This window comes from Sus scrofa, chromosome 5 (genome assembly GCF_054392235.1).
Source record: "Sus scrofa isolate SSC_HxYL_T2T_F1_AM1 chromosome 5, Sscrofa_HxYL_maternal_Yorkshire_Landrace_v2.0, whole genome shotgun sequence".
Taxonomy (NCBI): Eukaryota; Metazoa; Chordata; class Mammalia; order Artiodactyla; family Suidae; genus Sus; species Sus scrofa.
Window position 1 is genome coordinate 25,136,736 of NC_139387.1, and position 16,313 is coordinate 25,153,048.

General features: G+C 38.7%; 1 protein-coding gene across 19 annotated transcripts in view; it reads right to left on the minus strand.

Moving 5' to 3' along the window:
• Positions 1-16,313, minus strand: part of SARNP (SAP domain containing ribonucleoprotein) — a 63,103-nt gene that overhangs the window by 37,503 nt on the left and 9,287 nt on the right. For 7 of the 19 annotated variants that reach the window (XR_014803369.1, XR_014803374.1, XR_014803370.1 and 4 more), the window contains 8 exons: positions 15,920-16,019; positions 13,876-13,922; positions 13,581-13,648; positions 9,594-9,645; positions 8,529-8,602; positions 8,093-8,121; positions 4,217-4,242; positions 2,578-2,646 (listed from right to left, as the gene is read on the minus strand). Coding sequence is in view for 11 of the 19 variants with exons in the window: in XM_003126256.5 (XP_003126304.1) it covers positions 2,578-2,646; positions 4,217-4,242; positions 8,093-8,121; positions 8,529-8,602; positions 9,594-9,645; positions 13,581-13,648; positions 13,876-13,922; positions 15,920-16,019 (465 nt within the window). In the remaining 8 variants the exon portion in view is untranslated. Of the gene's footprint in view, positions 1-2,577; positions 2,647-4,216; positions 4,243-8,092; positions 8,122-8,528; positions 8,603-9,593; positions 12,550-12,885; positions 13,184-13,580; positions 13,649-13,875; positions 13,923-15,919; positions 16,020-16,313 lie in introns of all 19 variants that reach the window. The other 12 variants (XR_014803372.1, XR_014803373.1, XM_084956094.1 and 9 more) reach the window with 4 other exon arrangements.

Below are 16,313 nucleotides of genomic sequence, written 5' to 3' on the forward strand. Positions count from 1 at the left end.
CCTGGCAACCTCCATATGCCGAGGGAGCGGCCCAAGAAATGGCAAAAAGACCAAAAAAAAAAAAAAAAAAAAAAAAAAAAATCATGTAAGAATCTGTCTTCCTCTCAACTCCTAATTTGCTTAAATCACTTAACACTCCTACTGAATAGCTATGGTCTCAGCACCAAGCTGGGCAGACAGATTTGTTGTATTTCTGATAAACATAAAAAATGTAACCCAGAGGAGTTGCTGCTGTGACTCAATGGGTCAAGAATCCAACTGCAGAGGTCTGGGTCACTGCAGAGGAGTTGGTTTGATCTCTGGCCTGGCAAAGTAGGTTAAAGGATCTGGCATTGCTGCAGCTATGGCTCAGATTCAATCCCTGACCTAAGAACTTCCTTTGCCACAGGTACAGCCATTAAATTTAAATAATAATAATTTTTTTAAAAATGTAACTCAGGAGTTCTCTTGTGGTCCAGTGTGTTACTGCAGCAGCTTGGGTCACTGCTGTGGCACCAGTTTGATCCTTGGGCTAGGAACTTCCACATGCCACAGGTCTGGCCAAAAAAAATAACTCAAAGGGGAGAAAGATGAAGCACAATTACGTGCAAGGTTGTGAATCTCACAGGGACACAATTGGTGTTTACTTTTATACGCTCAGTTTTTTTTCTGAGCAAAAATATAACTACTGTCAAGTCAGTTCTTTTCTAATAGATTTCCAGAGAGCTAAATGGTTCCTCACACAAATGGGAAATCTATTTCTTTTCTTTTCTTTTTTTAGGCATGCAGAAGTTCCTAGGCCAGGAATCAAATCTGAGCCACAGCAGTGATAAAGCCAGATCCTTAACCACTAGGCCACCAGGTACCTCCAATTATTTTTTGTCTTTTCTTTCCTTTTTTTTTCTATGGCTACACCTGCAGCATATGGAAGTTCCCAGACTAGGGGTCAAATTGGAGCTGTAGCTGCCAGCCTACACCACAGTGACATCAATGTGAGATCCAAGCTGTATCTGCAATCTGTGCCACAACTTGCAGCAACGCCAGATGCTTAACCCCACTGAGTGAAGCCACGGATCAAACCTGAGTCCTTACAGACACTATACTGGTTGCTTTTTTTTTTTTTTTTTGTCTCTTATCCTTTTAGGGCTGCACCAGCAGCATATGAAGGTTCCCAGACTAGGGGTCTAATAGGAGCTGTTGCTGCTGGCCTACCCAGCAACGTAGGACCCTTACCCACTGAGGGAGGGCAGGGATTGAACCCTCAACCTCATGGTTCCTAGTCAGATTCGTTTCCACTGTGCCACAACGGGAACTCCTATACTGGGTTCTTAACCCACTGAGCCAAAATAGGAACTCCAGTTTCATTTTTTTTCTTTTTTTGCTTTTTAGGGCCGCATCCACAGCATATGGAGTTTCCCAAGTTAGGGGTGAAATTGGAGCTGCAGCCGCCAGCCTACACCACGGCCAAAGCATCGCAGGATCCGAGCTGCGTCTGTGACCTACACCACAGCTCGTGGCAATGCCGGATCCTTAACCCACTGAGCAAGGCCAGGGATCGAATCTGCATCCTCATGGATGCTAGTCAGATTCATTAACCAATGAGCCACAACGGGAATGCCTTTTTTTTTTCCCCTAGTGATGATTTTTCTGGTTGGAAATAGTCTTCACTTAACCCTACCACCACTTCAACAGCCAAAAAACATGTTCTCATTTTCACAGAACAAAGATTAAGAGACTACTTACTCTTGGCAAATAGATTACTCAGCATTTTCTCCAATATGCCTATCATAAGTACAACAATGCTCTGAAGGACCGATCACCCTACAGTCAACAAAGTCATCTTTTATTTTATATTTATGGTCACATCCATGGCATATGGAAGTTCCTGGACCAAGGACTGAATCCAAGCCTGCAGCTGAGGCAATGCCGGATCTGATCAAACTGCAACCCGAGCTGTTGTAGTAGGATTCTTAACCCATTACGCCATAGCAGGAATGCCTCAACAAAGTTATCTTACTTAAACTAAATAGTGTCAGACAATACATGGCTAGAAAGAATGGAGTAATTTTCTCAGTTTTTTCTACAAACCTTCAAATCTGCTCTTTTCTTTTTTGGCTGGGCCTACGCCATGTGAAAGTTCTGGGCCAGGGATTGAACCCATGCCACAGCAGTGATCTGAGCTGTTGCAATGACAACACAGATCCTTAACCTGCCATGCTGCAAGAGAACTCCTGAACCTCCAAATTTTATTTCTAGGTAACTTTGACCATCTTCTCCTAATTATTTAATTTCCATTACACTTATATCAGAAGTTAAAGCATATGTGACAAGTTTCAACATCAAGGAATTCAACATGTTAACCAAGAGAAATATAGACTCTGTTCTAATGGCCCATGTAGAAGCTATGAAACAATCTGTGGAAAGAAAACAATTAACTTGGTGAAACAATTTCCATAATGTAATCATTAGTCAATGAGAGGAGGTGAGTCAAAGGACTGCATTAAATGAAGTACTAAGTAGCCAGTTCTATTCTTAGGACAGTCATCCCCAGACTATGTAGCCCCAAGCTGCTCTAACGTTGCAAAAACAGTTCCATACCTTTCTGGAAATTGAAGAGACATTTAAACCAAATCTTTGAGCTCTTTCTTTTAGCTTATCCAGGTTTACCTATTAAAAAAAAAAAAAAAAAACAAACACACATATATGTATATATACACATATTTTAAAAAATCAAAAATGGAAAACACAGAAGGCACAAACTATGGTCCAAAGCCAAGAGTTCAAATAGGCCTACACAACATCAAAGACACCCTATGTGCCAAATTAGGAAACTAAGCAGCACTCATTGATGCCACTAATTATTAAAGGCCTCTCCTGGAATGCACTGACAGATTCAGCTCTGCCTCCTTCATTCATCAAAGGTGGCAAGAGCCTAAGGAGAGTTGAAGATCAAAGTAGGCTAAACACTGCTTGAAAAAGCAAACAAATGTCTAAATCATCACCTCCAAACAAGTTCATCACCTCCAAACAGTCCAAAATTGTTAATTCCTATAGACAGTCTTTGTCAGCAGTTCTTAACTCTAGCAAAAAAGAGTATCACTGAAGCTCTCCTTTTTTCGGAAGACAAATCTACTACTAGTGCCTAACTCAATTTTCTTCTTTCCTTTTTCTTGGAAACCTTCATATATAAAAATTATCATAAGGGTATTTGGCATATTTCATTACTACTACTAGTGATATTAATAACTATAACTACTACTACTACTACTAAAACTTAACTCCAAGAACAGAATTTCATAAAGCTGAACGTATTTTATAGCATTTGTTTTCATTTTTTAAACATGCTAACTAGTCATAATGGTCTGGAAGGCAACCTATTCTATAGTCTTTATTCTCTGGGGGCTTTTTTGGCCATGCCCATGGCATGTGGAAGTTCCCGGGGCCAGGGATCAAACCCGTGCCACAGCAGTGACCCAAGCCACTGCAGTGACAACACTGGATCCTTAACTTGCTGTGGTACAAGGAACTCCTATTCTCTGGTTTTATATTTAAGATACTGGTAATTTATCTTAGTATTTCAGTAGTACTAAAAATTACCAGTATCTACAAAAAGAATTTTTAAGTTGTTTCCATAGATTCTCTTGCAATAATTAAGTTAGATATTATCCAAAGCCACTGGATGAGGGCTAAAACTCCAGTACCATAAAACAAAGAGTTATATGATTGTCCTGTACCTAACAAATTCTATACATTTTTTCTAAGAGGAGTAGTAGGAAGGAAGATGTTTATAATGACTCTGAAAATTTGACAATTTTCCCGACCTCAGTACTTCAAACAATTCCTTTTATTCAGGACATAAAACACTGTACCGAAAATAGTCACCAAACTCATATGATCTATTTCCTCTGATCTGGGGAGAAGAAGGAAATCTAACTTTATTTATTTATGCCTTTAAAAAAATTTTTTTTTTTTTAGGGCTGCTCTCACGGCATATGGCAGTTCCCAGGCTAGGGGTCTAGTCGGAGCTATAGCTGCTGGCCTACACCACAAGCTCATGGCAACCTCAGATCCTTAACCCACTGTGCGAGGCCAGGGATCGAATCCACCTCATGGTTCCTAGTCAGATTCGTTTCCGATGTGCCACGGCAGGAACTCCCCGGAAATCTCTAACTTTAAACTGACTGTACAGAGTTAAGATCTGACTCTCAAGGTTAAAAAAAAAAAAAAGATTTCTTACCATAGGCTTGGTGTCAGACGACAGGCCTAAAGAAGTAAATAAAAAAGTTTTACTTAATATTTTTAGAAGTCATAAAAAAGTTGAGAGTCTTCAAATTAAGTTAAGCATAGAAATCATACATAAGTTTCCAAAGGAGACAGGCTGGGGGGTAGGGGAATGGGCTGGGGTCTGGGATGGAAATGCTATAAAACTGGGTTGTGATGATCGCTGTACAACTATAAACATAATAAAATTCAATGAGTTAAAAAAAAAAAAGAAATCATACCTAGGACAACAACTGTCCTTTATCCTATGAAGTGAAAGGAAACGCAGAGATTACATCTAGAGATCACATCTATAATCATTGCTGACGGGAACATAAAATAGAATAGCCACTTTGGAAAAGTTTGGTGGTTCCTCAAAAGTTAAACATGGCGTTTACCATATGACCCAGCAATTCTACTCCTAGGTATATACCTAAGAAATGAAAATATATTATCTATACAAAAATATATATGAATGTTTACAGCAGCATTAGCCATAGTAGGCAAACAGTGAAAACAACCTGAATGTGCATCAAGTAACGGACAGACAGAATGTGGTACATGAGTGCAATATAGTATTATCCAACAATAAAAAGAAATGAAGTACTGATACATCCTAAAACAGAGATGAAGCCAGAATACTTAAGTTAGAGAAGCCAGTCACAAAAGACCATAAACTGTGATACAGCTTATTTGAAAGCAAATATATATATAGAAAAAATTTAGTGATTCCTGGGGTGGGGGGCATAGGAAGTATATGAGTAAAACTGCTGAAGGGTATGGGGCTTCTTTTTGTGGTGATGAATATGTCCTAAAATTAGACTGTGATGATGACTGCACAACCCTAAGAATATATGAAAAACACTAAATCATATACTTTACAGGGATGAGTTGTATGAATTATATCTCAATAAAGTTGTTAAAAACTTTACTAGGAAAAAAGACATCATACCCAAACAAAAGAGTGGAACTACTATCATGAGTTAAAATTATGACCTCTTAGAGTTCCTGCTGTAGTTCAGCGGGTTAAGAACCCGACTAATGGAGTTCCCGTCGTGGCGCAGTGGTTAACGAATCCGACTAGGAACCATGAGGTTGCGGGTTCGGTCCCTGCCCTTGCTCAGTGGGTTAACGATCCGGCGTTGCCGTGAGCTGTGGTGTAGGTTGCAGACGCGGCTCGGATCCCGCGTTGCTGTGGCTCTGGCGTAGGCCAGTGGCTACAGCTCCGATTCAACCCTTAGCCTGGGAACCTCCATATGCCGCGGGAGCGGCCCAAGAAATAGCAACAACAAAACAACAACAGCAACAACAACAAAAAAAAAAGAACCCGACTAATATCCATAAGGTTTCGATTCCTGGCCTCACTCAGGGGATTAAGGATTCAGTGTTGCCACAAGCTACAGCACAGGTTGCACACGCAGCTAGGCTTGCTATGGTCTGATTTGATGCCTAGCCAGAAAACTTCCATATGCCATAGGTGCGGCCCTAAAAAGAAAATTAAAAAAAAAAAAAAAAAAAAAAAAAAATCATGGCAGTTCCTGTTGAGGCTCAGTGGTAATGAACCTGACTAGTATCCATGAGGATGTGGGTTAAGGATCTGGCGGTGCCATGAGCTGCGGTTTAGGTCACAGACATGGCTTAGATCCCATGCTGCTGTGGCTATAGTATAGGCCAGCAGCTACAGCTCCGATTCGACCCTAGCATGGGAATTTCCACATGCTGCAGGTGTGGCCCTAAAAAGCAAAAATAAACATATTTTAAAAATTATGACTTCTTAGAGTCAATGTTCTGTCCTGAAATTATCACTAAGAAAGCAAGTAGTATATTGGCCTGTAGGCCCAATCCTAATCTAGTCAATAATTATTTGCTTAAAACTTTTCAGAATTTTAAGCAATCTCAATCTTAAAATTGGTTCCCTAACTGTTCACTGTAAACATTCGGTCATGGTACTCAACTGTGCTAAGGACTATTAGGTATTTTCATGTTCTCATTCATAAAACAATATTTCCTTTTAATGTTGCCATATCCTCTTCTTTTTTTTTGGCCACATCTGCAGTGATCCCACACCATAGCTGTAACCAGAGCCATAGCAATGACAACAACAGATCTTTAACCCAATGGGCCAGAAGGGAACTCCCCCAAATTCTATTCTTTTAAAAGCTACTCTGTAGTTCTAAGATTATATGAGTAGCACTGTGAATGTTATCTATACATTATTTATTGGTCAGTTTTCCTTTTTAGGCTAAATATTAATTTTTTGTCTTTCTTCAAATACCACCATCTAACAATATCTTTAAAATTTTTATTGTACCATCATCAATCCTATTATCTCTCTCTTGACATAATTAAGTGCCAGAAATTTTTTGTTGTTGTTGTCTTTTTAGGGCCGTATTTGCGGCATATGGAGGTTCCCAGGCCAGAGCTCAAATCAGAGCACAGCAACGCCAGAACCAAGCTGAGTCTGCAACCTACACCACTGCTCACGGCAATGCCAGATCCTTAACCCCCTGAGCGAGGTCAGGGTTCAAACCCACATCCTCATGGATGCTAGTCGGGTTCATTAACCACTGGGCCACGTCGGGAACTCCCAGAAAATATTTTCTCAGAGTGACAGTGACCAGAATTCTGCTGGTCTTTTTTTTTTTTTTCCCCCTGTCTTTTCTAGGGACGCTCCCTCAGCATATGGAGGTTCCCAAGCTAGGGGTCTAATCAGAGCTGTAGCCACCGGCCTACGCCAGAGCCACAGCAATGTGGGATCCAAGCCACATCTGCAACCTACACCACAGCTCAGGGCAATGCCGGATCCTTAACCCACTGACCAAGGCCAGGGATCGAACCTGCAACCTCAGGGTTCCCAGTTGGATTCGTTAACCACTGTGCCACCATGGGAACTCCCTCCTGCTGGTCTTTCAAAAGGAGTATCGCAAAACTCCATAAGATCTTTAGAAGACATTTTAATAGACTTAAAACTACTGACAAGTCACTAGGAAAACTGGATTGGATCTGGAGACTACATTTAAAGCCCCCGTGAACAAGTACTATGTTCTTTTTAAAAAGAATAACCTACAAAAAAAAAAAAACCCTTTTTTCCTAATTTACTCTACAAATACGTATTCATTGCAAAAATTTTAAACACAGTAAAGCAAGAAGTCACTCCAAAATTCTACCAGAGATAATGAGTGTTGTTGATTTAGTATACATCTAATCTTTTTTCCTTTACATACATGCACTTTTTTTTTTACCAAAATGGGAAAATACTACAAATATTATTTTATAACTTGCTTTTTCCACTTATCTGACAAATATTCTTCAATACAATTTTTAACATCTGCATGGTCTTCTGCTGTACCATGGTGCACATTTATTTAACCAATTCTCTACTGTATATTACAATGTTCCCAGTTATTGATCACTATAAATAATACTATGATAATCCTTGTGGCTAAATCTTTAAGTGTAGCCAAGATTATTTCCTTGTAAATTCCTAGAAAGTAAAAGATACTTTTCTCTTTTGCCACTTACACTAGGCAGTATAAACTGGACAGGTACACAATAATTACATGCTGAATCGATACGCTAGAATAAATAAGGTACTAGAAGCGTCTCTGAACATGTCCAAGAAAAGGAAAACAAATGCCGGCACTTTCCTTATTCCCCCCTAACTTCGGTTATTTTCTCTAAATTGCCCAGTAAGGCAATTTAGAGTATGGTTTTACCTAAAGCAAATAAAGACGTGAATATAATAACCTTTTAAAGGGTTCTAATGCTAAAAAGTTTAGAGAAATGGAATCTATTGTGCCCAAAAAGTAAAAAAAAAAAAAAACAACTTTCTCAGATGTCTCTGTATTCTTACCTTTTGATGGAACTGAAGAAATCCCAAATCTGTAGAAAGAAAAACAAGCTAAATTTTAGGAAGCTGTTCACACTCCTGGTTGTCTGTCTCCGTTTTAAGTGTACATATGGCACTCCTTGCTTGTGATCTCAATCCTTGCAATCATTAGCTAATTCTAACAACCCCATGAAAGAGGTTCAGTTGACTCTTTTTCTCACCAAGAATCCAGAGAATAGCTAAAAGGAAGTCTTATCAGAGTTGAGAGTAGCAGTGAGTTCCTGACTTTTACCTATTATTAAAAATTCTGCTTGATGATAAAATCCAAACTATATCATACCTTTCTTTTAATCAAGGCCTCTATTCTCTTAAAATCAACAATTACATGTAAAACCTAGGAACCCACTCCCTTAGCTTCCTAGTGTCACTATCTCAGGTCCAAAAGGCTGGGGACACTCACCTAGCTGCCCGGGCAGCTTTCTTACTTTCCAAGCTCACAGGTACATTGAATCGTTCAGCTCTCTTCTGCATCCTCTAAGTGATAATGGACAAAAGAAGTAGAAGAGAAAATTCAATTTCTGGTTTCCTTCTTCTAAAAGAAAAGTTGTTTAGAGGTGCGTATCTTTAGAACATCATTTTTTTTTACCAAAATGGGAAAATACTACAAATATTATTTTATAACTTGCTTTTTCCATTTATCTGACAAATACTCTTCAATACAATTTTTAACATCTGTATGGTCTTCTGCTGTACCATGGTGCACACTTATTTAACCAATTCTCTACTGTATACTACAATGAAAAATACAATCAGGAGTATTTTCTTGAAGTCTAAACTGACAATCCTAGAGGATATCAGGTTGTATCCAGCCCAAGGCTTAACTCAACAGCTCTTTCCAGAAAGCAAACACAAAAAGACTATTATTACATTCAAGTCCTCAAAAACAAAAGGGAAAGGATAAAATAAAACCCACATTCTGCATCAAGCCAAGAAGACAAAAGCTGTGTTTGGTTGACCTTTGAAAATGGATCAAAGGAACAGCTTGGTTCCAACACTAGTTGTACTCTTTCAGTTAGAAATGAGGCAGTGCTGTCCGATGCCACCTCTATTTTAAAGGTACAAAAAACCCAGTGATCTTGACTGGAATCTAGTTTCAGATATCTTGAGACAGAATCCAGAGACATTTCAATCTCAACAGCTAGCTAGTAGTAACTTAAGAGCAACATCGTCTCTTGTTACTTATCATCTATTCCAAGATACAATTTTCCCGAACTTCTAATAGTAGTTTGTAAACATCTTAAAAAGAGTTAAGACCAGAATACGATACAAAAAGACTAGGGCTTTAAAGTTGACTATGCCAGTCCATGTATTTTCCCAAGTATAGCTGGTGGAAAAATCACCAATACCACAATCTGTCAGTACTGATTGTCTGCCTATGAGTAAATTTTTTTTAAAGTGATGATACAGAATAAAGAGTAAGAAACAGGAAGATATATACAGACTGCTCTTCTGAAAGAATACTTACCTCGGTCTGTGGCATTTCAGATGTAATTTTTACCACTTTTTTCTCTGCTGCCCTGGAAAAGAGATTTTTAAAATCAGAAAACTTCTATTCTAAACCAAAACCTTAGAATTGTATAAAAATTCACCTGAATCATGTCCTTTGTCCCATTATCTCTCTGCCACCCCTTAGACCAAAAAAACCATGAAGCTCATTAGATCTTCAATTCCTTGAACTGTCATCTATTGATAAAAGAGTTCAAACAACAGACTGCATACTTTGCCAGTGTAAGAAAGTAACCAGAAAAGAAGTCTGGTTAAATACATCGGGCTTAAGGGAAACACTCAAAGGACACTAGAAACCATTTCATTTACTTTAAGGAACTTTAAATGTACTTCTGGACTAATGACTGTCTGATCCTCATTTAAATATCTGCTCTCAATGTTCATCACAACAATTAATGAGTGCTCTACAAGGTCTGGTTTCCTTCTTTTACAAATCCCTTATTTCTCCCATGGGGACCATAGCTCCACGCTGGAAGAGTCAAAGTGAGACAAATAAAAATGCCAAAGGGAGTAGGAAGAAAAAAGGCTAAGGGGAGTCTGAATTAGGAAAACATGGTAAGTTACTAGTCAAAAGGTTTAAGAGAAAACAAAAGAAGGGGGACCAGAGGGGCGGGAGACAAAATTCGGAAGTACCCAGGATAAATGGAAGGGCATTAACCCTCCACCAAACAACTCCCATAAAACCGTGGGTCATAACCAGTCTCATTAAGGTCCCTCATTTAGAGACATGGGCGGCTTTTGTTCTGATATCCCGGACACTTTTTCCCATTTGATGCCCTGAAAGGTAGTAATGGTTTAATGGCATTTTCAGAGGAAGCAATTCTGGAACAGGAACTTACTCTCTCCTCCATCCTTTTGTTGAAGGTCCCTGAACTGACAGATAAGCAATGAGAGCCCCCTGCTGACCATAACTAAGTCCTGCAATATTTAACTGTCGGCTGTGGGGGTGGGGGAATCAAACTAGGAACAGAGGTCTTTAATCTCAAAGACAAAGCAAGGGGAATCTCCTTTTCGATGTTCAAAGAATCTGTATTAGCCCTGTATATTCTGACTTTTAAAGAAGTATCTGATTTTTTTCCATTTCCTGGCCATCTTTCCTTCCCAAACCCTTTCCATTTTGTAGAGGCAGAGAGGGACACTGAAGTTTAATGTTTTACTTGAAGTCCAATGCCACTAAGAAAGCAGTTCTCTCCATCAAACCCCAAGCTAATGATTTCTTCCACATCCCCATCTTAAAGCACAATCACTGCAGTACACCTTATGGTAGAAAAGCATTGGAGGGAGGAAGCTTCCTTTAGCTGTTTAAACTCCCTCAGGCACAATTAAGTTCAAGCAATAAATACACACCTTATTCTGGGACTCATGGGAAATTTTTTCTCATCACTAAGGAGTTTCTATCATACCCACAGTCACATACACAACAATCTCCAAACTACAGAGACCCAGAACCTTTTGTACATACTATCCCTTTAAAGAGCAAAAACACAACCCCTCCAACGCACACTTTTAATTTCCTTGTTTAGAAATTCATTGATAAAATTAAAGTTAAAAAAAAAACAAGAGAATTACACATTTTACATATTATAAAGATAATGACCTCCTACAAATTTTCAAATTCACTTTTAACCCACACAGGCCAATTATCTCTATATTTACCTTGTCTTCCTTCTTGCCCCTTAAGTCCCCAAAACCTCTCTACTCTAAAGCTATCCTATTAGTTCATTTTCTTAAGGCATCATATCTAAACATAAACTTCCTGTGATGGAGTTCCTGTTGTGGCACAGCGGAAATGAATCCAACTAGTAACCATAAGGTTGCAGGTTCGATCCCTGGCCTCACTCAGTGGGTTAAGGATCTGACCTTGCTGTGAAGTGTGGTGTAGGTCGAAGATGAGGCTCGGATTCCACGTTGCTGTGGCTGTGGTGAGGACCGGCAGCTACAGTTCTGACTGGACCCCTAGCCTGGGAACCTCCATATGTTGTGGGTGTGGCCCTAAAAAGCAAAAAAAAAAAAAACAAAAAAACCAAAAAAACAAAAACAACAACAACAACAAAAAACAAAAAAAACCCCAAACTTCCTGTGATGAAAGATAACTAAATGGCTTTAGAAAGCAATAATATTTGACAAAATCTAATAAAACATTAAATGCACGTTCCCTGAGATGCAGCAAATCCATTGCTAGAAATTTATACTTGCATACATTAAAAATTAGTTGTATAAGGACATGTAGCACTACATTATTTGCAATTATGAATAATCTAAATGCCCATCAACAGGAGACTGGTGAAATTATTGTTCAATCATAGAATGGAATGCTATTAGTTGCCAGAAAGAATAAGTTGATAACTACTAAATCTGGGTGATGGGTTCATGTGGATCTATATACTATTTTTTATAATTTATTGTATGTATTTATAATATCCCATAACAAGCTTAAAAAAAAAAAAGAGACCTACCACTTACTAGGAAAATTATCCATATTTAATAGGATTGACAGGAGTATTAAATACGAATACATGCAAAATACTTAGAATTTCACCTATTATATAACTAATGTTTAAAAGAGGATATTATTACATGATATAGAGCGATCTCCATATGTGGGGGGAAAAAAAATCAAGAAACTGACAATACACATCATGTATACAAATGTATCCATACACACACCACAGCCACACACCACCATGTTAAAATATTTCAAAATAATATACTGAACGGAGATCCTGTCATGGCGCAATGGTTAACAAATCCGACTAGGAACCATGAGGTTGTGGGTTCGTTCCCTGGCCTTGCTCAGTGGGTTAAGGATCCAGCGTTGCTGTGAGCTGTGGTGTGGGTCGCAGACGCTGCTTGGATCCCACGTTGCTATGGCTCTGGCGCAGGCCAGTGGCTACAGCTCTGATTAGACCCCTAGCCTGGGAACCTCCATATGCCTCAGGAGCGGCTCAAGAAAAGGCAAACACACACACACACACAAAAATACTGAAAGAGTTCCCGTTGTGGCTCAGTGGTTAACGAACCCAACTAGAATCCATGAGGACTCGGGTTTGATCTCTGGCCTCACTCAATGGGTTAAGCATCTGGCGTTGCCATGAGTTGTGGCATAGGTTGCAGATGCGGCTCGGATCCCACGTTGCTGTGGCTGTGGTGTAGACCAGCAGCTATAGCTCTGATTGGGGAACTTCCACACGCTATGGGTGCGGACCTAAAAAGACCAAAAAAAAAAAAAAAAAAAAAAAAGTATTGAAAACCTCTGGGAAGTCAGGTGGGGGTGGAGACAAGATACTTAATTTTCAATTTATATATCCCTCTATGTACTATTTGACTTTCTACTTATACATATATTGCCTTTTATAATTAAATGGATTAATACGGCTATAAGAAACAAAAGTGTTAAAAAGGACTCAACTGTTCTTAGTGTGCTGGAGTTAAGACAGCCAGATGTTTGTGGGAAACACCAAATAAAAGATGCTTATAATCAAGCTTGTGGAATAATTTAAGCAACCAAGATCCACTTTTCACTCTAGTACTTTGTCCTCCCCTCCTCCACTGTAAATCAAACAGGAAGAGAGAATACAGCATTACTTGAGATGTAACCTCTGTTCAGCATCTTCCTCCATTACAAAATTCTTTACATGCAGAAAACCTTCATGATTCTCTATACAGAAAGAGAATCATCCATTAAGGTGATACAGCAAAGCCTAGGAGAACTAAACTTTACCTGGGATTGAAGTCTCCTGGTCCTAATTATGTATTACATAACCCAGAGACAACCTACTTTGCCTTACTGGGACCAAGTACTTGAAATGAAGTAGACATTTCTGAAAATACGTGATCTAATGAGAAATGAAAAAGCCAATGCAAACGTGTAGGAGATGAACAGAGTGAAACACTAAAAAACCCAGACCTGTCTGCTCTGTATTCATTATAAAAAAGGGATAGTTACACATCAACAGTTTTTTCAGGAGGTTCTTCCTCTTTGACAGGCAGTTCTATGGGCTTCGGCTCTTCTTCCTAAAACCAAATGAAACAGGACGGTTAATGTAAATTAAGAGTAAATACCTGTCAAAGAGAAGAATATGAGACTGCCAAAATGAACCAGTCTTTCAGAAGCTGCATTCCCCCTTTATGCTCCCCTAACAAGTTAGCATATAAGCCCTCTAATATCTGCTGCTCAGCAATGTGACCAAGGCAGTGGCACATTGCCAGGCTAGTGACTAACCTTACTCTCTCCAACTCACCTCTGTTTCATCTCCCAGTACATCTTCTTCATTTGCCTCCTCTTCAGCTAAAGAATATTAAAATATTTAGGTCAAGCCCTGCTACAAAACCATCTTGATCACTGCACTTAGGCTAAAATTATAATCAGTTTGTTGCCCCAAAATAAAATTCAATAATGAAGGCAGAAATGATGTTCATAAAATGTGCTCCACATGGAGAAGATAAAACTATATTCTCTACCTAATATCAATACGAAGTTGAATACCAGCTAGACTGAAGGATTAAATGTGATGAGGTCAAACTATAACATTCACAAAAAGTAATGTGTGAGAATTTAGTGGTGGGGAAGAATTTCTCAAAAACAAACCAAAAAACCCTAAAGCAAAAGTAATATGCAAAAAACTGCAGATTTTTCAAACCAGGGAAGGACACTACAGAAAAAGAAACAATGACAAAGACGACATTTGTGTCTATATATACGGTTACTAGAATATAGAAGAAATGTCTGCAAACTAAGTAAATGATGTGAATCCCATCAGAGAAAAGGGCAAAGGAGAAACCCAAAGAACCACAAACAAAAGAAATGTTTAGACTTTTTAAGGCACCACAGAAAAAGAAACAAATGACAAAGAAGATATTTGTGTCTAAAACCAACATGGGGATAATTACCAGAATACTGAAGAAATGACTGCAAAGGAAGTAAATGATATGAATCCCAAAAGAAAAATGGGCAAAGGAAAAAGGTAACAAACCACAAACTTTTTAATAATTCGAGGAATGTAAATTGAAGCCACCAAGAGATAAGCAAAAATTAAGTCACTTGACAAGACGATGTCAACTTTAGGTTTGTGGAGGAGATATAAGAACCCTCATGTACTGATGATGAGATTTATAGAGCAATTTAGAAAAACAATTTGGCAGTGTTTAGTCACATTAAGTATACATTTATGTACTTATCAGCAACCCCATTCCTGGGTATATAACCCAGAAAGACTCTCAGGAATTTAAGGGAATATGAAAGAAATAGTTCCGGAGGCAACAAAGGAGCATCAGTCACTGAGTGAACTAAATAAAACGTGGTAAATTCTATACATCAGAATAACCTTGCAGGAATTAGAATCAATAGATTAGATGACCATATAGCCACACACCCCACAAATATATCTTAGAACATGGTACTCTGAGGGAAAGGTAAGAAAAATAAAGTAAGACTATGGCCGCATTGCCAATTACATAAAAATACTGTACACCAAACAACACTACCTGGCTTACAAGGACAAAGACAAAAAATATATACATTAGAATAGCTGGGGCAAATGGCACAGGAATAAAACGGAATAAATAATAAAAATTAGAGAAGGATGACACAATGCCTCAAATGAAGTTGTTTTTCTTTTTAAAAAGGTGGAATTAGAGAATGTCAGAGTTTGAAGGGACCAGAGATTACCTAGGTTCATGGATTTCAAAGGTGGAGACACTTGTCTCACTTCACAGACCAGAACAGACACTTAGCCATGAAAACAGTGGCCATCCTAAATTACCTAGTAAATTTCTGGCACGAGAGGAATCAGAAATCAAAATTTTCCAATTCTGAGTCTAAGGATACTTGCTGTACCATACTACCTTCAAAATATCTGCTGAGGAGTTCCCTTTGTGACAGTGGAAACAGTGGTATCTCTGCACCACCAGGATGCAGGTTCAGTGCCCAGCCTGGCACTGTGGGTTAAGGATCTGGTGTTGCTGCAGCTGTGGCATAAGTCACATATAGCTCAGATCTAATCCCTGGCCCAGGAACTCCATGTGCCATGGGGTAGCCAAAAAAAAGGAAAAAAAAAAATCTGCTGAAATATAATCACAATGTCTTTTCTTAAAAGGTGGTGGTGGGGAGTGGTATTTCTTTCTTTTCACTATAACCACTGTTTTCGATGACCAAGAGTTTTCTGGACAGAGTTAATTAAGACCTCACATCATCAACAACTTACAGGAAAAGAACTCTTCCATATGGCAGAGCTTAAAAATTAATCCCCACATTCACATTAGTCTTTGCCTCCACAGAGCACTCACCATGCTCTTCAAGATATGCCTGGAGCCTGTTGATGAGATCTTGTTTTATTCCCTTGGTCTCCAAACCACGAGCAAGACACTCCTGCTTTAGTTCAGCAAGCTGAGAAAAAAGAATAAAGCTTTTCCTTAATTTATAGAATGAACCTGGTGGGAGTTAAAAAAAAAAAAAAAAAAAAAGAGGTAGTTCTCATAAGAAAGAAAAAGAAAAGAAAGTTCAACTCCAAGCTACTGCTCTTAATCCCACCAAGCCTCTAGGTCCACAAAGACAGTCCACCCCTAACAATAACAATATCCAATATACAAGAGGATTTTTCTTTTCCTTTTTTTTTTTAACTAAAAAAAAAAGCTGCATTAGAAGCATGCAGAAGTTTTGGGGTCAGGGATCAAATGTGTA